The sequence below is a fragment of the Polypterus senegalus genome, chromosome 13 (genome assembly GCF_016835505.1).
Source record: "Polypterus senegalus isolate Bchr_013 chromosome 13, ASM1683550v1, whole genome shotgun sequence".
Classification (NCBI taxonomy): Eukaryota; Metazoa; Chordata; class Cladistia; order Polypteriformes; family Polypteridae; genus Polypterus; species Polypterus senegalus.
Window position 1 is genome coordinate 24711868 of NC_053166.1, and position 25580 is coordinate 24737447.

Below are 25580 nucleotides of genomic sequence, written 5' to 3' on the forward strand. Positions count from 1 at the left end.
TGAAGACTTGCAGCCTTCATAAATACTAGACAAAGAAAGATGTGTCCAGAATGTGCTTCATCATAGGATTCAACATTAGCACTCTGAAGCCTGGGTAAGGGGAAAGTCTGATTGAAAAAAAATGGAATCAAAAAAAAAAACATCTTTCTGCACAAATTTTTACAGACTTTACAGTGTTTTTGTTTATATTTTTAAACAATATTTTTATATTGGTAAACAGTAAAACATTAAGCTCATTGATATTAATAGCCTGTTGGCAACACAACTGAGTTCATTAGTGTTAGATGTTGAAGCCACCTTTCCAATTGTCACAACTGAAATGTGATTTTTTTTAATGTAAACTATAAAAAGCAACATTAAAGTGAAAGCGAATGCAAGAAAGGCACACTTTAATAAGGCTATAACCTTTTTAAATTGTAAAGCTTTCATTTGTTAAATTATATTTTTTAAATCATTACAACTATTAGCAGACACTAATAAATTCAAATAAGTTGTTAAACTGTCAATGCTATTAATTAACACACAAGTAAAGTGCTTATTGCAGAAGGACATAATAATATTTACAAAAGATTGGTGGCTATTCAGTCCTTTAGGTTGTCTCTTGGTTAACAGGATTTGAGAGATATTATTTTCACATTCGTCTTTGTTATTATTAGAAGTTATTACAATAAGTTACCAAAAAAGTTCCAAAAATAGTAGCCTAATTTAACATTTCTTTGTGTAATATACATTCAGAGAATGAGTAAGAAGACTAAAAAAGAACTTAGAGGTTTGTAAAACACAATAGGTTATAAGGACAACCCGCCTTTCTTAGACAGCTGACTTTTCAGTAGGTAAATTAACCATTGATATACAGATTAGGTTATTTAAAGCAAGTTTGTCGCTATCAACAAATTGTGTGGGAATAAAAAATGTATATACATTCTCTAGAGAGCATTTCTATATTTTTGAAGGAATCCATTTTAAAAAGTTGGATTCCATTTTAATGTTTACTTGGAATGCAAAAACAGCCACACATTAAAAAAACAGACCTAAACAAATCCAAAAAAGAGGGTAGCATTGTATTACCTAACTTACAGTTTTATTACTGGGTTACAAACATTCCTGCTTCAACACTCTTTTGAAGGTTACATTTTTTATTGTGCTTGTAGATTCATTTCTTTTGGAAAAACTCAAATTATGGAAAAAAATACAAATAACAAATGCATGCCAGATGGACTTGAAAATAGTAATAGTAAAGATCCATTAATATGGCCATTGGAAACAAGTATCAGTGACACTTACTCCTTTAAGAACATCATAAAAAGGACTTCTAAGTCATGGCCCTTTAGGTAAAAAAGGCATAACAACTGGACAAACCTCTTCTATAAGCTTCTTGTTCTCAGCCTGCAGCTTTGTGAGTTCTGCTTCTGTGGTATTTAATTGTGAAATAAAGTTTTCATTTGAAGAAGTCAGTTCTTTCTCTTTATGCTCAAAATCACTCTCCTTTTTCTTCAGCTCCACCTGAAGCTCATGTCGTGCTGTCAGCTCTGCATCAAGCTAAAAAAGGAGTGAGAGAAAGGGCAATCAATAAACTATTACTAGTATAGCCCTCCACCTCTAAACCTTACTTGCAGTTATTTATTTTTAGCTTCAAAGTTAAATAAAATACTACAACATTTTGTTTTTTTTTTTCAAGATCAAGAATACTGTAGCTGTCAAGGATATCCATAACTTAGCACATTTATGACTTGAGCTTTAAAGTTTTTAGAATGTATAAAACAGTGTGTGCACTGTAGAACTGGAAGAAAGAAGAACAGAATCATAAAGCATAATAGACAAAATTGCCTGAGACTGAAGGAAGAAGAATACTGAGGCCCTGTCCTTGATAACCTCTGTACATGCTGACTCGCTCATTTACTATTGTTTGTATGCTAGGCATACAATAGAATGTCCAGCGGGGCTTGGGCAGGCGTTTGGTTGCAGAACCCCAGAGGCTTCTGCCCCACAGAGCATATAACCCTTAGGATAATTAGTTTATTTGATCACCATTTTCTTCATTTCCAATTACTACTCATTATAAAGCACCTTGAATTAAACTTTTTTTGGAAGGAGCTATATAAACACATGGTGTTTTGCCATAAATGCTGTAATAATTTTAAGTACATTGGAAGTACACTAATCAGCAAATTAACTTTGTTTTGAATATTCAGACCTACGTCTATATTGACTATTTTAAACTGTTTAATAAGGTCTTTAAAGAAAATTATTCACTTTTTTTTTTTTTTTTACCAAATCTCTTTACTAAGAAATGAATAGTTGTTTGTAGTAATATAATTAATGTACATCTCTAACTTCACTGTATGATAATGCTTCCAGTCAAACAAGTGCGGCAGTACAGCACTGATGTAAATGTTCGGTCATTATTCAGGGGGTTGGATGCTGAGGTGGTGCACTCCTAGAAGTACTTGAGAGTCCACATCAGTGACAGGTTGGACTGGTCTCGGAACTCAGAGGATCTATGTAAGAAAGGGCAAAGCATGCTTTTCTTCCTTAAGAGACAGCATTCCTTGAATATGGAAGTGACATCATTCACATGTTCTACAACTCTTTGAGTCTAGTGAAATCTTCTACGCTGTGCTGTGATATGCTGGTAACAACACTTCAAGAGAGGCACACCAAACTAACAAGCTAATTAAAAGGGCAGGCCCAGTTATGTGATGCACCCTGGAGGTCACAGCAAGGGCGAGAATTAAAACAAAAATGAGTGCCATTATGAACAATGCTCTACGTCCTCTCACTGACACACTATCACCATGTACTTTGAGCCAACAAATTATTTAGCAAAAGTGTGCTTCAAGAAACACTCCTGGAGCTCCTTTATACCAACAGCAACATGCCTGTACAATGCCTCATTGTGACTGAGTCTGCCAAGTCAGACGTTTTCTTTGTTTTTTATTTTTTTTTTCCTTTTTAGTCATTCCAGTATATGTTCAGACCAAAGTGTGTTTGTGTGTATAAAGTGCTAATCAATCAATCAATCAATCAATCAATCAATCTGTCTATCTATCTCAGTCTCTACAATCCTTATAATAATTACTGTTGAAAAGAGACAGGATTTATACTGTATATCTGCTGTTTGAGAATGACTAGTTTTCCAGTGATGCTAAACATCTGGATAAAAGTGAAAGATGTAATATAGCAAGTGAGACTAGGAAGGGTTTGTCAATATTCTTGATATAGCAGCAATGTGTAGCTTCTTTATCCAATCAGTCTTCCTAAGACAACTTGTTTCTCTGGAGTGTGTTACATTCTTTTAACAGCAAGTGAAGTGAATAATCAGACTTTTCTGACTTTCAGTTTAAAACGTATTTAGAAACATTAAATATTGATTTTCATTTTGACATTGCAGTGTTTTTTTATACTTATTTCCCATTAGTGGGGAAAAAATATCAGTAAACAATTTAATAGTGTGTAACACAATAAACTGTGAAACACAGTGAATATTTTAAAGCCACTGAATAGACTAGACAGTTTGCAAATTGAAAAGACTGGTCAATGCATGGCATCTGTACAGGAGTGAGGAAAAAACAACACAATAAAACATCATAATAGAAGATTAAAAATGATTTGACTTCTTTTATCGTAAGAAATGCTAATGCTGCCAATTAAAAGCCAATTGCTTTTAAAGATATAACCATGTGAATATCCTGTTATTAATAAATTAATGTTTTTGCCTAATTTCAGCAAATAAGACATTAGTGCAATATGGATTTTAATACACACCAACTCATTCCCTACATGAAAAGTTTAGATTAGAATATATATATATATATATATATATATATATATATATATATATATATATATATATATATATATATATATATATATATATATATATATATATATATATACTGCTCAAAAGAATTAAAGGAACACTTTTTAATCAGAGTATAGCATAAAGTCAATGAAACTTATGGGATATTAATCTGGTCAGTTAAGTAGCAGAGGGGTTGTTAATCAGTTTCAGCTGCTGTGGTGTTAATGAAATTAACAACAGATGCACTAGAGGGGCAACAATGAGATGACCCCAAAACAGGAATGGTTTAACAGGTGGAGGCCACTGACATTTTCCCTCCTCATCTTTTCTGACTGTTTCTTCACTAGTTTTGCATTTGGCTACAGTCAGTGTCACTACTGGTAGCATGAGGCGATACCTGGACCCTACAGAGGTTGCACAGGTAGTCCAACTTCTCCAGGATGGCACATCAATATGTGTCATTGCCAGAAGGTTTGCTGTGTCTCCCTGCACAGTCTCAAGGGCATGGAGGAGATTCTAGGAGACAAGCAGTTACTCTAGGAGAGCTGGAGAGGGCCATAGAAGGTCCATAACCCATCAGCAGGACCAGTATCTGCTCCTTTGGGCAAGGAGGAACAGGATGAGCACTGCCAGAGCCCTACAAAATGACCTCCAGCAGGCCACTGGTGTGAATGTCTCTGACCAAACAACCAGAAAGACTTCATGAGGGTGACCCAAGGGCCCCATGTCCTCTAATGGGCCCTGAGCTCACTGCCCAGCAGCATGCAGCTCGATTGGCATTCGCCATAGAATACCAGAATTGGCAGATGCACCACTGGTGCCCTGTGCTTTTTACAGATGAGAGCAGGTTCACCCTGAGCACGTGCAGAAGTGAAAGGGTCTGGAGAAGCCATGGAGAACATTATGCTGCCTGTAACATCATTCAGCATGAGCAGTTTGGTGGTGGGTTAATGATTGTCTGGGGAGGCATATCCATGGAGGGTCACACAGACCGCTATAGGCTTGACAAAGGCACCTTGGCTGCCATTAGGTATCAGGATGAAATCCTTGGACCCATTGTCAGACCCTATGCTGGTACAGTGGCTCCTGGTGCACGACAATTCCTGGCCTCATGTGGTGAGAGTATGCAGGCAGTTCCTGGAGGATGAAGGAATTGATACCATTGACTGGCCACCACACTTTCCTGACCTAAATCCAATAGAACACCTCTGGGACATTATGTTTTGGTCCATCCAATGCCACCAGGTTGCACCTCAGACTGTCCAGGAGCTCAGTGATGCCCTGGTCCAGATCTGGGAGGAGATCCCCCACAACACCATCTGTCATCTCATTAGAAGCATGCACCGATGTTGTCAGGCATGTATACAAGAACACAGGGGCCATACAAAGTGCTGCATACAATTTTGAGTTGCTGCAATTAAATTTTGGCAAAATGGACTAGCCTGCCACATCATTTTTTCACTCTGATTTTTGGGGCGTCTTTGAATTCAGGGCTCTGTAGGTTGATCATTTTCATTTCCATCAAACGATGTGGCATCCTTTCGTTCCTAACACATTACCCAGTCTATATCAGTATAGATATCCAGGAGGATTTCTTTTTCCCATTGAGATCTGATGTGTTTTCAAAGTGTTCCTTTAATTTTTTGGAGCAGTTTATATATATATATATACTGCTCAAAAGAATTAAAGGAACACTTTTTAATCAGAGTATAGCATAAAGTCAATGAAACTTATGGGATATTAATCTGGTCAGTTAAGTAGCAGAGGGGGTTGTTAATCAGTTTCAGCTGCTGTGGTGTTAATGAAATTAACAACAGATGCACTAGAGGGACAACAATGAGATGACCCCCAAAACAGGAATGGTTTAACAGGTGGAGGCCACTGACATTTTTCCCTCCTCATCTTTTCTGACTGTTTCTTCACTAGTTTTGCATTTGGCTACAGTCAGTGTCACTACTGGTAGCATGAGGCGATACCTGGACCCTACAGAGGTTGCACAGGTAGTCCAACTTCTCCAGGATGGCACATCAATACGTGTCATTGACAGAAGGTTTGCTGTGTCTCCCTGCACAGTCTCAAGGGCATGGAGAAGATTCTAGGAGACAAGCAGTTACTCTAGGAGAGCTGGAGAGGGCCATAGAAGGTCCATAACCCATCAGCAGGACCAGTATCTGCTCCTTTGGGCAAGGAGGAACAGGATGAGCACTGCCAGAGCCCTACAAAATGACCTCCAGCAGGCCACTGGTGTGAATGTCTCTGACCAAACAATCAGAAACAGACTTCATGAGGGTTGCCTGAGGGCCCAAATGTCTACTGCCCTGTGCTCACTGCACAGCACCGGGAGCTCAATTGGCATTTGCCATAGAATACCAGAATTGGCAGGTCCACCACTGGCGTCCTGTGCTTTTCACAGATGAGAGCAGGTTCACCCTGAGTATATGTGAAAGACGTGAAAGGGTCAGGAGAAGCCATGGAGAATATTATGCTGCCTGTAACATCGTTTAGCATGACTGGTTTGGTGGTGGGTCAGTGATGGTCTGGGAGGCATATCCATGGAGCGACTCACAGACCTCTACAGGATAGACAACGGCATCTTGACTGCCATTAGGTATCAGGATGAAATCCTTGGACCCATTGTCAGACCCTACACTGGTGCAGTAGGTCCTGGTTTCCTCCTAATGCACGACAATGCCCGGCCTCATGTGGCAAGAGTATGCAGGCAGTACCTGGAGGATGAAGGAATTGAAACAATTGAATGGCCTTCACGATCCCCTGACTTAAACCCAATAGAACATCTGTGGGACATTATGTTTCGGTCCATTAGGCACCACCAGGTTGCTCCTCAGACTGTACAACAGCTCAGGGATGCTCTCATACAGATCTGGGAGGAAATGCCACAAGACACCATCCGTCGTCTCATTAGGAGCATGCCCCGACGTTGTCAAGCATGCATACAAGCTCGTGGGGCCACACAAGATACTGAAAAGCATTTTGAGTAGCAGAAATTAAGTTTTTGAAAAATGGACTAGCCTGCCACATCTTCATTTCACTCTGATTTTAGGGTGTCTACACAATTGAGCCCTCTGTAGGCAGAAAACTTTTATTTCCATTAAAAGACTTGCCATCCTTTTGTTCCTAAGACATTGCCCTGTCGTTATTTGTATAGATATCCAACTAATGTGTTTCTTTAAAGTGTTCCTTTAATTTTTGTGAGCAGTGTATAAATATATATATATATATATATATATATATATATATATATATATATATATATATATATATATATATATATATATATACACACACACACATATATAGGATAGAATAGGGACACCCTGAGGGCTTCCAGGTGCGCAGCCGGCACTTCCGCCACACGGGGCGTGTCCATGAAGGAGTGCCGGGAAGCAGCTGGAGCCCATCCGGGTTGGTATAAAAGGGGCCACCTCCCTGCATTCGAGAGCGGAAGTCGGGTGGAAGAGGATGGAGCTGGAGAGAGAACTGGAGGCGGCCAGAAGAAAGGCACAAAGGCCTGAACTGAGGGGGATTGGTGCTGGAGGCACTGGGACGTGTACTGACTTTGTTACTGTAAATATTGTACAGAATAAACGTGTGTTGGGTGAAACAACCATGTCTGTCTGTGTCTAGTGCCTGTTCCACAATATTTTATATATATATATATATATATATATATATATATATATATATATATATATATATATATATAATTAGCCATAATATACTTTCATAGCAATCTAAACTATCTTCTGAAGTTGAATATGTGAAAGTCAGTTGAACAATGCACTTTTGGAATCAGTGATGAAAGTTCTGGTGGTCTGTCTATGTGTATTATAATCATGCCTGACTACGTAAATGTTGACCACTTACATGACTTTAAAAAAGGAAAAAGAAAAAAAAACAGAAAAAAGTTTGTACTGCAAACTATTGAAAAAGTTCAATCTTTAATCATGCTTTTTTGAGGTCTATTAAAAGATAGTTTTCAGAATAAAATGTGAAATCTTATTATTAGCACTGTAACAGCATCCTTAATAATCACATGGGCTACTGACACCAAACTGATAAATTGGCTGGTTGGTGTCTGTTGTCAGTCAAGCAGACAGGAATAAAGAATTCAAATAAACTGAATATGTAAAATAGGCTGTTAAAGTATCTCTGCAGTTGAAAACATTTTTCCTCCAGTTAAAATAAAGCAGAGTTTAATGAATCCATAATCCAGAGAGAGTATATGAACTATCAAGGAAGAAAAAAAAATATTTACCCTGGACAGTAAAGACTTTTTGGCTAGATTAAATCCCACTTTTAACATTTGCAACTGACAACTTCGGTCACATGAAGCAACAAATAAAACAGTTAATAGTTAAGCAAAATACTATCAGGCAGAATTTGAGACAAATGCAACATGCAGTTTTTGTGGATCATTGAGAAAATGACTGAAAATGGATGAGTAGCAACAGCATCAAAATGAGAAAAGTTCTTAAAAACAAGACATCACTATTTCTTTTGGAATTAAAAGTTATTTTAAGGACATATTTACTGCACCTTTTTTTCCAGGTCAATAGCTTTAGCTTCGCTTGTCTGTACTTTGGTTTTGTCAATCATATTATCTTGTAAAGAGAGAGAGAGAGAAAGATATTATTTAAAAGGAAAAAAGTTCAAAGAATTACTCACTGAAAAATAAAGTTACACAATTTTTTTTTTATTTTTATTTTGTACAGTGACAATAATAGTGTACAGTACTCAAATGGGCTTTGAAATAGCAAGATAAACTCAAACACACTAACAAAGTTAGTACTTAACAATTAACTCACCAAATGAAACCAAAAACACTGATATAAACTAAGTTGTTAAATTGTAACGGTCAGTATCAAAAGAAGCCTTACAGAACACAGAGTTATAATTAGGAATGGGTTTAGCAGTTCAATACTCACTAATAAAAAGTACTTGACTTCCCAGTGCAGCATTTCTTTCAGAGCATGTTGTATTAGGGAGACAAACACACAAATGTAGAACTTAATTTTCTCCTGCTTTTTCAATCCAGTAAAATAAGTACTGTTTACTTGTAGCTCTGAAGACTCTCCAATTAGGTTAATATGATTTCTAAAAGGCATATCTTATAACATTAAGTTGAGGATTTTTTTATTTAGCTGTAAAAAACATGGTATGTTCAGCACAATATGTGCAAGTATTTTTAATTATAAGTAAAAATAAACCACTTCATGAAGGTGCAATCTATGAACAAAGCTATGTAAAATTAACTAGGACTGGTTGGTGGTGGAAACAGGTTAGTAGACGATGAAAACAAGAGTTTGTCTTCTTATTGGGTCTGGTAGCAAGATTTACCATCAAAGTAATCATCAAATGCAGCTCTGCTTCCTTTTAATATATTTACTTATAGTCTGATAAGTGTTTGCTGAATCACCATACAGATTTGATAGCAGAAATATTTTTGGCCTGACCAAAATAATAAACACAAGATAAATAACCTGCCAAGTATAATCTTTAAAATTCAACAGGTTATATCACTCAGGCATAGAAAGGCTTCATCTGTACACCTTTACTTTCATTCCGATTTTGTGGTGTTATCAAAAACTCATTCTACCCAAAGTTTATAATTCACTTCATTCTTCAGCATTTTTCTCTCCTTCTATAGACTTTAAAATGGCTTACGAATATGCCAACTACCAAGCAACCTTGAACGACTCCTCCTGTTCATGGATTAACACTGTGATAATGAAGATATAATGACAAATAATTCAAAAAACAAATATATCCATGTGCTCTGTGCAGTATTTAAAAATGAAACTGAGCTTTAGTACATTCCTACTGGAAAGACGGATATGCATATGCAGTTAGTCAAAAAGGCCCATTCCTAGTAAAACAGCAAACTGACAAACTGGCAGCTACAGTTGTGCTTGAAAGTTTGTGAACCCTTTAGAATTTTCTATATTTCTGCATAAATATCACCTAAAACATCATCAGATTTCACTCAAGTCCTAAAAGTAGTTAAAGAGAAACCAGTTAAACAAATGAGACAAAAATATTATACTTGGTCATTTATTTATTGAGGAAAATGATCGAATTTCTGAGTAGCAAAAGTAAGTGAACCTCTAGGATTAGAAGTTAGTTTGAAGGTGAAATTCGAGTCAGGTGTTTTCAATCAATGGGATGACAATCAGGTGGGTGGGCACCCTGTGTTATTTAAAGAACAGGGATCTATCAAAGTCTGCTCTTCACAACACGTTTGTGGAAGTGTATCATGGCACGAACAAAGGAGATTTCTGAGGACCTCACAAAAAGAATTGTTGATGCTCATCAGGCTGGAAAAGGTTACAAAACCATCTCTAAAGAGTTTGGACTCCACCACTCCACAGTAAGACAGATTGTGTACAAATGGAGTAAATACAAGACCATTGTTACTCTCCCCAGGAGTGGTCAACCAACAAAGATCACTCCAAGAGCAAGGCGTGTAATAATCGGTGAGGTCACAAAGGACCCCAGCGTAACTTCTAAGAAACTAAAGGCCACTCTCACATTGGCTAATGTTCATGAGTCCACCATTAGGAGAACACTAAACAACAATGGTGTGCATGGCAAGGTTTGCAAGGAGAAAGCCACTGCTGTCCAAAAAAAACTTTGCTGCTCATCTGCAGTTTGCTAAAGATCACATGGACAAACCAGAAGGCTACTAGAAGAATGTTTTGTGGATTGATGAGACCAAAATAGAACCTTTTGGTTTAAATGAAAAGCATTATGTTTGGAGAAAGGAAAACACTGCATTCCAGCATAAGAACCTCATCCCATCTGTGAAACATGGTGGTGGTAGTATCATGGTTTGGGCCTGTTTTGCTGCATCTGGGCCAGGATGGCTTGCCTTCATTGATTGAACAATGAATTCTGAAAAATATCTGAGAATTCTAAAGGAAAATGTCAGGACATCTGTCCACGAACTGAATCTCAAGAGAAGGTGGGTCATGCAGTAAGACAACGACCCTAAGCACGCAAGTCGTTCTACCAAAGAATGGTTAAAGAAGAATAAAGTTAATGTTTTGGAATGACCTTAATCCAATTGAAATGTTCTGAAAGGACCTGAAGACGAGCAGTTAATGTGAGAAAACCCACCAACTTACCAGAGTTGAAGCTGTTCTGTATGGAGGAATGGGCTAAAATTCTTCCAAGCCAGTTTGCAGGAATGATCAAAAGTTACCAGAAACATTTAGTTGCAGTTATTGCTGCAAAGGGGGGGTCACACCAGATACTGAAAGCAAAGGTTCACATACTTTTGCCACTCACAAATATGTAATATTCGATCATTTTCCTTAATAAATACTAGGGGGCTTCGCTCGCCAACCTGTGTTTGGTTAATCGGATATACAATTTTATTTTTTTTTCTTTGGAATTGTTTCAATTTCACTATTTGCATTTTTACTTTAAAGCTTCATTAAAAATAATGTTTTTTTGGAGACACATTGTGACAATGCAACGTATAACTGCCCGAGAGTGACTATTGTTTCTGTTTCTCTAATAAATAATCTTACTTTTTCTAATGCTTGTCTCTGTGATTTATTGATTGTCACAGAAAAAGCTATTCTCATGGTAAACTGTAAACATTTTAATACAAATGGCATATCACGATCTCCTTTGGTGTGTAATGTTATTCCCAGAATATATACATTACCTGACTTTTTGCTTGTTAAAATTTGCATCGCTTCTCCGTGATCATCAATATATACCTGACCAAATTGTGTATTCTTCGAAATTCAACTTGTCGTTGCTTTAACTGTTCCGGGACCACAGCTTCTCATAGCATATGGTCCATTACTGTGTAAATCCATGTTTTGTGCATTGAATGATGCGAATCGAAAAGACTTTGTTGTCTACTCTTTACCTTTTATTTCTCACCTCGATTTGTCCTAGTATTTTTTCAGTTACACCTGGTTCTGATGATTAATCACTTTTTGTTTTACGGTAATGCGATCTTTTCTTTGATACTGTAGTGACTGACATGATAAAGTGTCAGAAAAGTTTTACTTGAACAATCGCCGACTTCCTAACCCCAAACACAACTTTCTAGCACCCTCTCTAACCCCTCCTCCCCTGGGTCTCGTCCCCCCCTTACCGCATCAATCAATACCTCGCTATCAGTTTTCCGTGCTGTACTCTGCCCTCCCTCAATCGGACCTAACACTCACTTAAAAAAAAAAGAGGCTTCAACCTGGCTGGGACGCTACAATACTTTCGAATTTTACTGCTTTCATATTCTGTACCTTTCTCTGCATGCGTATCGCGTCATTGTTTGTTTGAGCCTTTTGAATTCCACTGCTTTCATAATCTCTTATCTGCCTTTTTTTCTCTCAAACGCCTTTGGGTCTCTATTCTCCGTATTGGCCCTATATGCTTTATATGTGCTGAATGCACAGAATGTGTGTGTGCTATGTGCTTTTACACGACTGAGTGTTTTTTGATGGGTGTGCGCTTATATGATACCTTTTGTAAGTAGGGAGTGTCTTGCAAGAATCTCATGTTCCACGTCCCCGTGAGACGACCCTGGGACAATCTCTTGGCACCAAGTCTCATGTTTACGGCCCGTGCAAGACGCTCTGTGGCAAGTATCTTGATCCGCAGGTCTTTTAAATTTCTTCCGAGAACATCCGAGATCACCACGTATCGTTGCCTTGCTTTTGCTTTCCAGGATTTTTTTTTTTTTATAATAGAGAGAAATGACCAAGTATTATATTTTTGTCTCATTTGTTTAACTGGTTTCTCTTATCTACTTGTAGGACTTGAGTGAAAATCTGAACTTTCAAGCACAACTGTAGCTGCCAGTTTGTCAGTTTGCAGTGTTACTAGGAATGGGCCTATAAACTATAAACAAAATAAATTGTGAAAACGGCTTTCAAATACAGGGGATCAAGGCAGTATAGCATAAAATGTGGCAAAGTCAGTCAACGAATAGGAAAACTGAAAAAAAAACCAATTAATTAAAGGGCCAGAGAGAACAGATGAGTCTTCAGTCTTATGACATAAGAAATGTAGACAGGTATTCTGAAGCATTAAAATATTAAACAAGTTAGTAGCAGAATAAAAGAAAAAAAAGTCAATCAGAAAAAGTAAATTGGCATTTCAAAGCAATGTAATGATATTACACGTCCTCAAATATTACATAGCTTTATGCCTGTTATCTCACAATTTTCAACAGGAACGCCTGATATTCTCAAAGGCATATAAATAAGTGTTTTAGTGACAAACACGCAAAAAGTAAAGTAGCAGTGTCATAGTGATTTTCAAAACAATCTCAATTTACCAATTAAACTATCTGGTTTTAGGGAAAAGGGAAATGTGTATTGATTACAGTCTCGGGAGTTAATTGGACTGCTTAAGCATAAAAAGACTGCACACTTCAAGATGAACACTGCTAGAAGTAAATGAAAATGAAAACAAAATAGTAACTGAAAATTTGTGACATGCAAGCAGTTGCACATTCTGCTACATATGTAGCCAATTCTATGCTAATTGATTTCATGTGGAAACTAGCTTCTCTGCATTAAATTTAGGCAATGTAAAACTTGCATTGTGAATTATGTATTGACTTACCCCCTCTTTTCTATTCAAATTTATGGTTCATAACTCTGGAAGCATAACTACAGTCTTCTCCTTAGTTTTGCTTTTATACAGCTGATATCAAAATGAATTTTGTTGTATATTCACAGAAAAGAATATCAGGTGAAGCATATTTGTGACATTTTGTAATATCCAGTAAACAAAAAGATGCATATGTAAAAATGCATCTTTGGTTCCTTGTTTGTATTCTGTTCCTGGTTTATTGATTTTGGGAAGCAAAAAGTTTTTTTAACATAGACTAGAGCAAGTATGTTGCATATTAACTATTAGTTAATGCTGATCTTGTGCTCTTCAATAAATAAAGAAAAAGCTTTAAAATATCACAAAATCAATAAGTATACTCCACCTTTTCTGTACATTGCACCAGCATAGTCGATATTACTCCTGCTTTAGTAACACTACATGGTATACTTCTCAGAGAAATGTACTTAGTATTACAATATAAACCTGAAATCAGGGTTTGGCAAAAGTATACAGAGGTTTAAGACAGCTGCTCTTGAGCATATTAAAAAGAATGTTCTGAAGTGAACTTATGGTATGGTTATATGAGGATGAGTCAAAAATTATCCACACTACACTTATATTAAAACTTTTGTTGGCAACGTATGAGGTCCCTGTGTCTCCAGTCGCTGCTGTGCAGGTGTGAACGTGTTACATCAAATCATTTATAACTGCGGTGCGAGAAACAATGGCTGCCCCACTTGTGATGTGCATGAAAGAAGAGCAATGTGCAGTAATTTGTTTTTGTGCTCCGAGGGTGTGCCTGGTGACAATATTTATCGAAGACTTTTTTGCACAGATTGGAGAAAGTGTTTTGTTGCAAAGAAGTATGACTGAATTGAAAAAGAAGTTCAAGGAAGGTTGCGCAAGTGTCAGCCATGAAGAAGGAGCTGGACGCCCGTCCACATCCACGACTGATGACGACATTGAGTGTGCGCATGAAATGATTCTGTTGAATAGACAAGTAACAGTAGATGATGTGGCAAATCATTTGCAAATCATCCATAGCTCTGCCTATGCAATAATCAAACAACAGACTTGGGTTTCGAAAGAAAGCCCGACAAGGATGAAGATTCACGTCTGATGAAAAGGTGAAGAGAGTAGTGCATTCATGGCTCACATCTCAGCCTTAAATATTTTTTAATGAAGGAATATGAAAGCTTGTTGACAGATGGACAAAGTTTATTGAAATGCAGTGAAATTATGTTGACAAAAATTATGTATTTGTCTTTTCTGAAAATAAATTCTGTAGCCAGAGTGCGTTTAATTTTTGATTCACCCTTGTGAATAGGAAAGCTTTCTTTGAGGACTTTTCTTTAGTACCAAAAATACTGAATTTGTAAGGAAAAACGAATTCAATTTAGAAAAATTTAAGGTAAAAAGTTAGCAAGTATATTCTGCATAACAGGAAACTGCAATTATGTAAGAAAAAATCCCTTTGTTGTCTCAATATGTTTACTCAAGTAAATATAACAGTGTTATAATTATTAATCAGGTAAAAAACATAAATCTTACCTATTAATCCATCAACATCTAGTAAAAATCTTTTGCATTTGAAGTCAGGATCTGTGCCATTACGATGGAGGACAATCTGGGAAATACATTCATCTACAAGCCTGTAGTACTGAGGTCTAGAAAACAGATAAAACATTTTTATTGTAATGTAACTGTTTAAATGTTAAAATATGCTGAAAATGGAATATTTCATAATGAAACCATAAATGTAACTACAGATTTTGCATGAATATTCTAGATCACATTAATCTGATTAAGGTTAAAGAGAACCAAGGCAATAAAATCTATAGAGTGTGCAACGATGTCCAGGTCTGTGTGTTAAAGTGCTTGATATAGTCAATGAATGGGGATGATAGCACATTACTGAATTGGTCAGAGCACCAAGTTGAATGCAACAAATGCTAGCAAATCTCCTATACATTCCTATACAAAGGCTATACATTATTGTGTACACAAGCCACTTAAACTCTATAGGAGGTATTTCCTTAATAAATCAAAGATAACAGGCAAATATTCGAGCACTTGCTTAAACCTTTTAAATATACATTTTATTTATATATGAAGGAAACAACTGCAGTACTTTTTCAAGGCTGTTTTCAAACTTTTGTGCAATACACAGATTGTCCATTTCTCCTGAATTCTACATTATTCATCAATATGTTGTGTTTTATCAAGGAGTACTTGCAGTCTTCTGCCTACTACACTTATTACTTTGTCTTTCTTAAAAAAGCACAAAAAAACACATCATTTAAAAACTAGTATTTAAAACTGCATATTGAGCAACAGTACATTTAGGATAGGCTTCTCTCGTTTGCCTGATGACCGGTTGACATTAATCAAGATCAGCTAAATCAATGACACTATTACTTTCTTGAGGCACATCCTCCATATATAAAGCCAGCCAAGAAGCAGAATTTCATGGTTGGCTCTGGATACCTTAATAATTTAAAGGAAACAAAGGAGGAACCAGTAGTAGCCTGCATTCTGGCACTAATGGAAATTCGGCAAGAGACAAACATCTGCTCAAACACCTCTGCTACCATTACCAGTGGACACCAAAACATTTATGATTCTAAAGGTAATCCATTCCGACCTCACCATTTTCAAACATTTACACAAGAAAATGGAATGGGAACAGACACAGCTTAAAGAGACAAAAGAATGTGTCTCTGTGATAAGTGGTACAAGGCAAAGTGCAGATTTTAAATAAATAATTGCGCCCAAGAATTGGCATGCTTGGAAATGGGTGCAGGTGTGCACCTGACAACAAAACTCCGGGGTTAATTGTGGTAGCTTGGCCGATCACGTGCACGCATGCATGTGCAAAAGCAAACAGATCTGTCAGGTGCTACATTCACGCCTCAAGAGGGGAAGAAGGTTTGCACCAGCGCCTGATCAGATCCTATACAGAGGAGCCTGTACAGTGGGAAGGGAACTAGAAGGGAGACAGCAGTGAGAGAGTCATGCTGATGTGAACGTTTTAATTATGTATTTATTTACTGGATTTTTAGCCTCCACAATCTCTTCGGATTTTATTGGATTATTTTATTATGGATGGAGCACTGTACTTTAGAACACTGTTTTTTTTATTTATTTTAATAAAAGCACTTATCACTTTTGCACCTAACCCTTGCTGTATGAGTACTGAAAGTGATTGTTTCAAGAGGCTTCCAGATGCAACAGGGAGCATGCAGCTGCCCTAGACTGTCACAGTCTCTAGCAGTAATACAGTATAAACAATTAAAGGTGCTTTAATTTCTTTCACAGCTTCCCTGGATTTTTGGAATATAAAATTCTTTTAGCAACTTTCAATGAAAGTTCTTTTGCTTTTACTTCTTGATGGACCATGATGAACATTCACCATCAAAGCATTACAAATTAACTTTATTATTTAAAAATACATGTCATCATTAACTTTTGTAGAATATCCACCCAGCTCAGGGTGATGAAGGCTTACCAGAAACAGGAGCAAAGCATGATATAATGCTGAATGGGATTGCCAGTACAGATATTTAGCTTTTATTTTTTTTTAATAGAAAATGGAGATAACACAGTAACCATAACAGCTTGCATTTCACACTAACATTTTGTTAATTTTTAAATGATGTGATTGCTGGTTGTACTACATGCCTTATATTTCAATAATGTTGCTTGATATAGTCTTGGACTTTGAAACAAACAGTTAACACCCTGATGTCTTCTTGTTGTACTTTCCCCTCTAATTTCTCAGATTTCTCATTTCTCTGCACTCTATTAGAGTCAGTCCTATTGTGTGATAGAGTATTACCTTGGGGGTAATGGAATTGCTGTAGCAAAATCACTCACTCACTCACTCTTTCTCCATCTCCATCTCCATTCACTGCAAACCCATTAAACAGACCTGCAATTCACTGTAGCTCTCTGGAAAGCTTCAATAAGGCCCTTAAATGAAAAAGTGCACAATATGGCTCTAACATTTAACCCATTAATCACTCAGTGCAGTAGATAACATTCTTCTACTAAATTAAAAGTAGGTCTAATCTTACCAGTGTCACAGAGCATCCAATAGTTCTTCTGATAGATAAGTAACATTTTAATATCACTAATAAATTCTTTGTGTATATTTCCATTCTTCCCAAATGTATTTTTTATGATATGCAATACTGTATCTCTCTGAAGGCACTTTTAGCAAGAATAAATAAGTTGCACCTATATATACTGTATAACAAAACAATGGAAGCAATTATTTTATGAGGCCAATGCACAATCAATATCTGTCATTAAAAAAAATGTTTTTCTTAAGAGGCTTTTTGTTTATATGGCAAGGAAAGTTGCTCTGAAAAATCAGGAATGTTATGTAGATGACACTGTTATATACTAATGCAAATAAACTGTTTACTAATGTAAATTCTCAAGAATTATTTACATGTGTGTAGGTATATGTATAGAAATGTAAATACCTGTGCATGTGTTCTCTATACATATTCTCCTGAAGGAACTAGAAAAGATTCTTACAGATTTGCAGGGGGGAAATTAATAAAACAATTACATTGTGCCATTGAGTGTAACCTAATACAAAAACCTGATTATATTTTCACTTGGCTGCCTTAAATCACATGCAACCCCCAACTATCTCTCCAAGTATGCAGTGGACAATTATTGTTGTACTGTAATTACTACTAGAAACACTTTCCACAGGATCTTGATAACAGGCACTCATTCACAACCCACATCCCTTTAACCCATTTCTCACCTGGCAAAGTAGTCATTACGTACGAGAAGAAGGTGTTGTAAAATGGACAGAAAAAGCCCTTCTGCTTTTGAATCCTTTACTGTATTTTGAAGAATCTGGAAAATCTCAGTGGCATCAGTAGAATGTGATTAAGAAAAATAAACATTAATAGTAATAAAAAAGTGAATTTAATGTACAAAGCATTTGAAAGAGAGGAATAAAACATTCACGGTAAAAATAAATACATGCATACAAATATAAACAATAAGACAAATACAGACAGACAGATCTTTATTTGTCCATAAGGTGAATTTACATACAGTATATACTCAATTCATCTGCATGTCTAATATTAAATTATGCACGGTGAATGATACTTATAATCCTGTACAGAAATATTATATAAACTAGTATCTATTACCGTTTTACAATTTTAGCATATATATTTCCAGAATGTCTTGAAACTTATACATTGCCAGCTCCTCTTAACTGAATAAGGACAAATGTAGAAAAGATCTCAGTCTCATTAACTATTCTACAACAGGAAAATCTTACACAAATGTGTATAGGCTGTAATAAATATTCATGTTCAAATTTATGATTTTTGACTCTAATTCCCGAGTTCTTTATTGAAAAAGGCCTTAGTAAATGCACATTAATTCCATTATTTCAGTTTTCCAAATTTCATATATAATGCAGGGTGCAAAAAGAGTGACTAATAGATGGAAGTCAGCTATTAATTTATAATTGTGAATCAAAACTAAAATAAATTCAGTTTCTGCCAGGTAGAGCAGCAAATAACCTTAGAACAAGAGAATTTATCTGTCAGTGGGAATGAAAAAGTATTTTCATCTACATATATTGAGTTGTGGATTTATATATGCTTTTCAAAGAGATGCCTAAAGATCATATTTTGTATAAGGTCAATTAGACAGACAGACAGATAGAGATACTTTATTAATCCTAAGGGGAAATTCACATAATCCAGTAGCAGTATACAGTACTGATACAAAAAAACAATATTAAAGTGTAATAAAAAGTGCATATAAAAGCAGACAATAACTTTGAGTAGGCGAGTCTCGGCGTGTAAAAATTACGGACATTTAGTCCAAACAACTGACAGATTTTGTCCTCAATGTTTATTTTAATTACAGTATCTCATATTTTTAAAAACGTAAGAAAAACAAATGGAATTGACTCATTATTATTTTGTCTGAATTATTTCAGACAAAATATCTTTATTTTCATTCAAACTAGTTGTGAAGCTAGCTGCTGTCCTATTATTTAATTCAAATTACAAAACAGTTATTAATTATAGCTTCAATAGAAAATGAGGTAAACGAAAAGGCAATCATTGCTTCTGACTTAATATTGATATTGAAAACCTATATTAATTAGGGACAATTTTCCAGCTGTACGATTTTATTTTCCCAAAAAGCATACTAGTGGTGTACTCTAAATTAATGCCCTACTTTTAAAAGTAAACAAAGTTCAACAGCAAAGTATCTGCAAATCAAGTACTAACACAGTAATATTATTAAAAATGAAGAAAAACAATTACCAAAAATAAACAAACAAAATAAAAAGGTCTGGTAATATCGAAAAAGGAAAAATAAAAGGCACAGCATTAAAAATGTGTTAAATATAGCCATTTTAATTTAATACTTCAGTGTGATTTTGGTAAAGAAGGCATTTACTCTGGAGACACCAAGTGGTGAAAGTTATAAAAATTCCTGGAACACTTGAAAACTTTTATAATGTTCTTCACCAGGAAAACAATAACTTTTATTTAAATGGTAACCTGCTGAACTGAGCAGAATCATTTAAAAATATGCAAGAGATCAACATTACTAAATATATTTCCAATATTATATTAAAAAATGTAAAACTACAAAAAAGGTGTACTGCCTAATGGTGAAACAGATTTGCTTACTTCCTAGTAAGAAAAGAATAAGCGCTTCAGCCTCTTATATTTACTTACTACAGTAACAATAAATCCATATGACAAACAGCTCAGCCCACCACTTTTCATTCAACCAACAGTCCAGATTACAGAATATGTTTAGTATTTTTCAAGCTGAAGTTTTTTTTGTTTTTTTTTTCCACAAACATGCTATATATGCATCGGTGGGGCTAAACTGTGTTAATCGAATTTCCCCTTAGGATTAATAAAGTATCTATCTATCTATCTATCTATCTAATCGCTTTCTAGGAGTTAAAATTATATATCTCTTGACCATACTAGCACATTACATTGCAGTTTGTGGGGCAAGGAGGAGAAGTTTAAAATCTTACCAAACACATCCATTTTTCAAGCCAAGACAGTTGTCGAGCATTGATTTGTCTTGCAATTAGACGCACATTGTAAAATAGTTTATACATGTCATTTTGATCAAAAATACATCAATAGTATGAGACTCAACCATTTTAAAAGAAGACCAGCCACGTGCAACAACTCAGCACTTAGTCTTCCTGTGCAAAAGACTTTCACACCCCGGTATGTGGGTTCCTCCTGACAGTCCAAATCACAGTAAACTGTCTGTGCAATGTGTTTGGTTTTGTTTTTATTAACTTCCATATATACATTTGAATTTGCAGAAATTAATAGAAAAAAACTATCCTTATCATGAAAAAAACAGTACCAGTATTGTTTGATGAAATGAGTATTTTCAGATCTCTTTTGTTGTCACAAACATGCATGAGAAACATGGAAGGCACAAAACAATAGTCATGGCTTGAAAAATGAATGTATTTGGCAAGTTTTTAAGATTTCCCCCCATTATCAACCACTGTAAAGCACCAGAGTTGGCAATATATTTATATTTTTTAATTAATAGAAAACACTTAACTTTAGAATACAACTTCATGTGGCAAATGCCTATACAGTAGACCCCTGCGAAGTGCAGTTCAGGGTTCGCGGACTCAGGCGTTTGAGGATTTTTCTTTAGAACCTAATTATTAATTGTTAGCAGAAAGCGCAAATATCCTCCGCAATTTTGTATGGCTTTTTTTATGGCAATATAGAACAGAACAGGAAGCAACTGCCGAGGGAAACGCAGTTTGGGATGGTGAAAGTAGCCAATCCGAGAGCGTTATTCATTTCTCCTTGCTGCTGATAAACTGCTGCCCCAGCAGAGTGTCCTCGTGTTTTCCATTTTGCTATTGTATTAATCTTGTTATTCTAAAATGCACATGATGTCGCCAAAACGCCCTGCACCTTCTAAGGCTTCTGGCACTGAGCCTAAGCACCAGAAGACGTTTAAAACACTCCAGGAGAAGGCTGAACTACTGGATTTGCTCCGGGAATTAAAAAGTTATGCTGCAGTAGCGTGCCACTATGGCATTAATGAAAACACCGTACGCTACATAAAGAAGAATGAAGCAGCCATCCATCTGGAGTACCGTATCTGTAAGTTTCTGTGATAATGCCAAAAAGGTAATGACTGTAAGGAATACAAATATTGTCAGAATGGCATTGTGGATCACCAACTGCAGGAAGAAGAACATCCCCTTGGACGGTAACATCATCTGTGAGAAAGCACGGAAATTGTACCAGCAATTGCTACAGGAGACAGTGTAGCAACTTTACATCACAATCTTCCTGAAGCCTATAAAGAAAAGCCAGTATGAAACCCCACCAGAAGAAGTCTCGTCCAAAGATACGACGACTCCTGAAACACCTGAAGAAGAGGCTCAACCCGAAGAGTTTTAAATCCTCTGCATCGTACTGCACAGCTACTTCATCACCATCAACATCATTCATCATTGGTGAGTACCATTACATTTTACTGCATTTTAATTAAATGAAATTATTATGTATTTACTCTACTTATAACAAAGAAAACGAAAGCTCATAGCAAAGAAAACGCACTTGCATGAATTACAGTACGTATAGCGGTAAGATCGGTATTTTACATTCTAGCACTGCGGGAGACATAGCAGTACAGAACTGTACAGTATACGGATTTGCATTTACATTCTGTTTTTAGGTTATGTATTAAGCCGAGTTTGCAACAAAATTGAAGTGTTTTGGGGGCATACTGTATTTAGGGTTTAAACTATAAAAACAGGCATTTAAAAGGCATTTCTAAACCACATCCAAAAGTCGCATTTTTTCACAATTCGCGGGGCTATAGGAACGTAACCCCCTTGAATTTTGGGAGTATTCTGTATACCATATTTGTGAAGGAATAAGTTTGACTTAAAAAAAAATAACAAACATATCCTAAACAATTATCTATTGCATGGATACAAGATTATTAAATGCAAGAAACAAAACGGTGTCCATGCACAGGGAAAACACCCTGCACCTTATTTATGAAATTAATTTCTACCTTTTACTATTTAAGCACAAATTGCTCCACAGAGACCAAAGGTGCAATAACATATACCTACGTAACTACCAAAAAAAAATAGTTTGAAGGACACATTTGTCTCACGATTATTGAGTGTTATCACCCATATACTACAAAACAACTAAATTATTGTATTAATATTTAAATCATAGACAACTAAAATGTTTACCTAAATGCAAAACTGCTTAAAGAATATGTCCTGTCATAATACAGGTTTTCACTGAATGTTTGCTATTAAAAAGAAATAACTAAGCTGAATATACAAAGTATATTGCATCAAATGCTTAAAGATTAATTTAAAAGGATATTCCATTTCAGTTTTGACATCATCTAGCCGACCCCTTAGTTCTTCAGAATCATCTTCTGCAAGCTCATCAAAAACATTTAACTGAACTCTTAGCTCATCATTCTCAACAGCACGAACATCCTATAACAAACAAATACAAATCAATTGTGTGTAATTGACTGATTAGACCTTGCATTACATTTCCAATAACTTTCTGTTTTAAGTACCATAAACTTTAGAGTAAATTAGTTACTGTAAATATATCTACAAATCATTTCTTGTAAAAAAGGAGTTAAAGGAAAAACAAATAAAGATCAAACAAGAATTTTGAATGTGAATGTATTGCTATACATTGCGAAATTATAATTTCCTCAGTAGGAATATCAAGTTCACATTCACCGGAGCTTTAAAGTAGCTTTAGAGTACAGCTTTAAAAGAGAAAAATAATTATTCACCTTCAATATGTCTTTAAGTCCAAGACGCATAAGTTCACTACGGATATGAATCCTGAAGTCCAGTTCTTCACCTCGACTTATTAATGCATTTATCAGTTGCATGCAGCTTGCCTAAACAAAACATTCTTTATATTAAATCTAAAATAAAAAAATCTTAAAAACAAAATAGGATAAACAATCTAACTATGTCTTTTTAAACAACACACTATATCTAGATAATAGCTTTGTGAAGTCACAATATTTTATTTTAATAAAGTTTATGGAAAGTTTTAAGTAAAACTGCTCACTGGTCAATGACCACTATTTAAGCCCTCCTGAGAAACATACATACAAAGCGTATATATCACTAAAGCAAAAAAAAACAAACAAACAGATCTTTATTTGTTCCAAGGGGAAATGTCACATTTTACAACAGCTCACTGAAACGTAACCATCCATTTACAGGGTCACAGGGGTCTGCTGGAGCCAATCCCAGCCAACACACGGTGCAAAGCAGGAAACAAACCCCGGGCAGGGCGCCAGACCACGGCAGTCAATGAAATTTATAACAAATCATAACAATATCCCCCACACTCCAACACATATTTTTTTCTTTTTTTTTTTTTTTAATTCTTATATCTCCTAACTTGGCTCATGACAAGAAAGCAGTCACAGTAGTGTTTCTAGACACATTCCTGTTCAGTACTTTGGCAGATAAAAGAAGGCCATGACAAAAAAGGCAAAATAAAAGTATAGGATAAATTATCAATCAGTAAAACTATTTTGCTTATTAGCTCACCTTTAGTGAAAAAGACGGCAGCTTCATTCCAGATAGCAATGGTTGGAACCTTTCAATTTCTTCAATGTCAGCCTGTTCTGTTATTGCTTCCAAAACACGTTCATGACTTTATATGTATATTAAAAAAACACTCGGTTAGACAGTGGATGAAACTTCTTGTCCAAATACAAAATGCCTACTTCAGAACAGTTTCTCTATGAAATTTTATATAATTGGAGACTATTCAGTAATCTATCAGGTTTATTTGTTTACCTGATAAATTGTTCCAATTTCATTAATCGTAATCTGAAAGTTGCACTACTATTGAAAACAGCAAAACAAAACACAGGCGCTTTCTACTGTTTTAACCCCTGAACTATAAACTATATCAGACCTGTATTTTGAAAATTGTGTTTATTGAAAAAGACGAAAAAAATTCTGAAGCACACTGAAAATCAGTAAAGAAAATAAGCATGACTCCTTCACATAAAAAACTCTCAAACTATTTCTACATAGCACATCAGAAATTTTCAAATCCATCAAATAAAAATTTCATTTTCTTGGCATGACAATATATGTTTATATTATTATTTTTTAAGTTTACAAGTTTATCTATGTCTTTCAAGTTAGTTTGCAAATCTAAAGGAAATGGTCTCGCAACAAATTCAGCTTATTTCTACATTAAACTTTACGTATATGAAGTATAACAAGGAAAAAAATCCAATAAAATAAGATCCTGTCTGGTTAGAAGAACATTAAAATTACTTTTGCCAAGTATATAACTTGATTTCAATACCACAGAAAACAGAAAGAAGAGGCTTTAAAGCATCTTTGAATAGAAAATGTATATTAACAATAATTCATTTTACTAGGTTAATTTCATACCTAAATGTCTACAAGCATAGCTTCAACAGTTACTAAAAGTTAAGCACTTACATATTTTCTGGATCATCCAAAATGCATATTGCAGATACTAGTTTTACAGCATCCACCATCATGTGAGGTACTGTAGGATTGATGGCACGTACAAGAAGCTGAATTCCATCTTCTGATTCCAGCATGGCTTTAATACCATACTAAAAATGGAGAGGAACAATGTGAAATATACCAAAAAAGTGAGAACTTCACAGTGATTTTCATTAGCTTAAGATCCTATTTCATTATATATTTTATTGTTGCTTATGCAAATTATCACGATGATGATGCTTAAAACAATGCAAAGTTTTCAAATGTATATACCAAATATTATTACATATTTTACAAAGGATTAATGTTTACAGTCTATTAATAACCCCTCAAGTTCAGTTATAAGAAAATATCACTAGAAAATATGAACATAAAAGTTAACTGAGAATATAATAAAGTAAGAATTTTTTTTCTTCATTATTTACCTACCCTGTTATTCATGAAGGCTTTTAGACACCTGATAATTTCATGCTGGCACTTGACATCAGTCCCACTGTAAATGTAAAAGCATCACTTTTAACATCTTTATTTTTGTATAATAAATCTAAAATACAATATTAAATAATCTATTAAAATGTTTTGTTTCTATGTATTAGC

General features: G+C 35.4%; 1 protein-coding gene across 1 annotated transcript in view; it reads right to left on the reverse strand.

Annotated features, from left to right (window-relative positions):
* The window catches only part of LOC120543415 (protein diaphanous homolog 1-like), a 239491-nt gene that overhangs the window by 139127 nt on the left and 74784 nt on the right, over window positions 1–25580 (reverse strand). The window contains 9 exon segments of the mRNA XM_039776517.1: window positions 1360–1539; window positions 8360–8424; window positions 14954–15069; window positions 18186–18302; window positions 22828–22946; window positions 23261–23371; window positions 24039–24144; window positions 24954–25093; window positions 25413–25476. Coding sequence (XP_039632451.1) covers window positions 1360–1539; window positions 8360–8424; window positions 14954–15069; window positions 18186–18302; window positions 22828–22946; window positions 23261–23371; window positions 24039–24144; window positions 24954–25093; window positions 25413–25476 — 1018 coding nt within the window.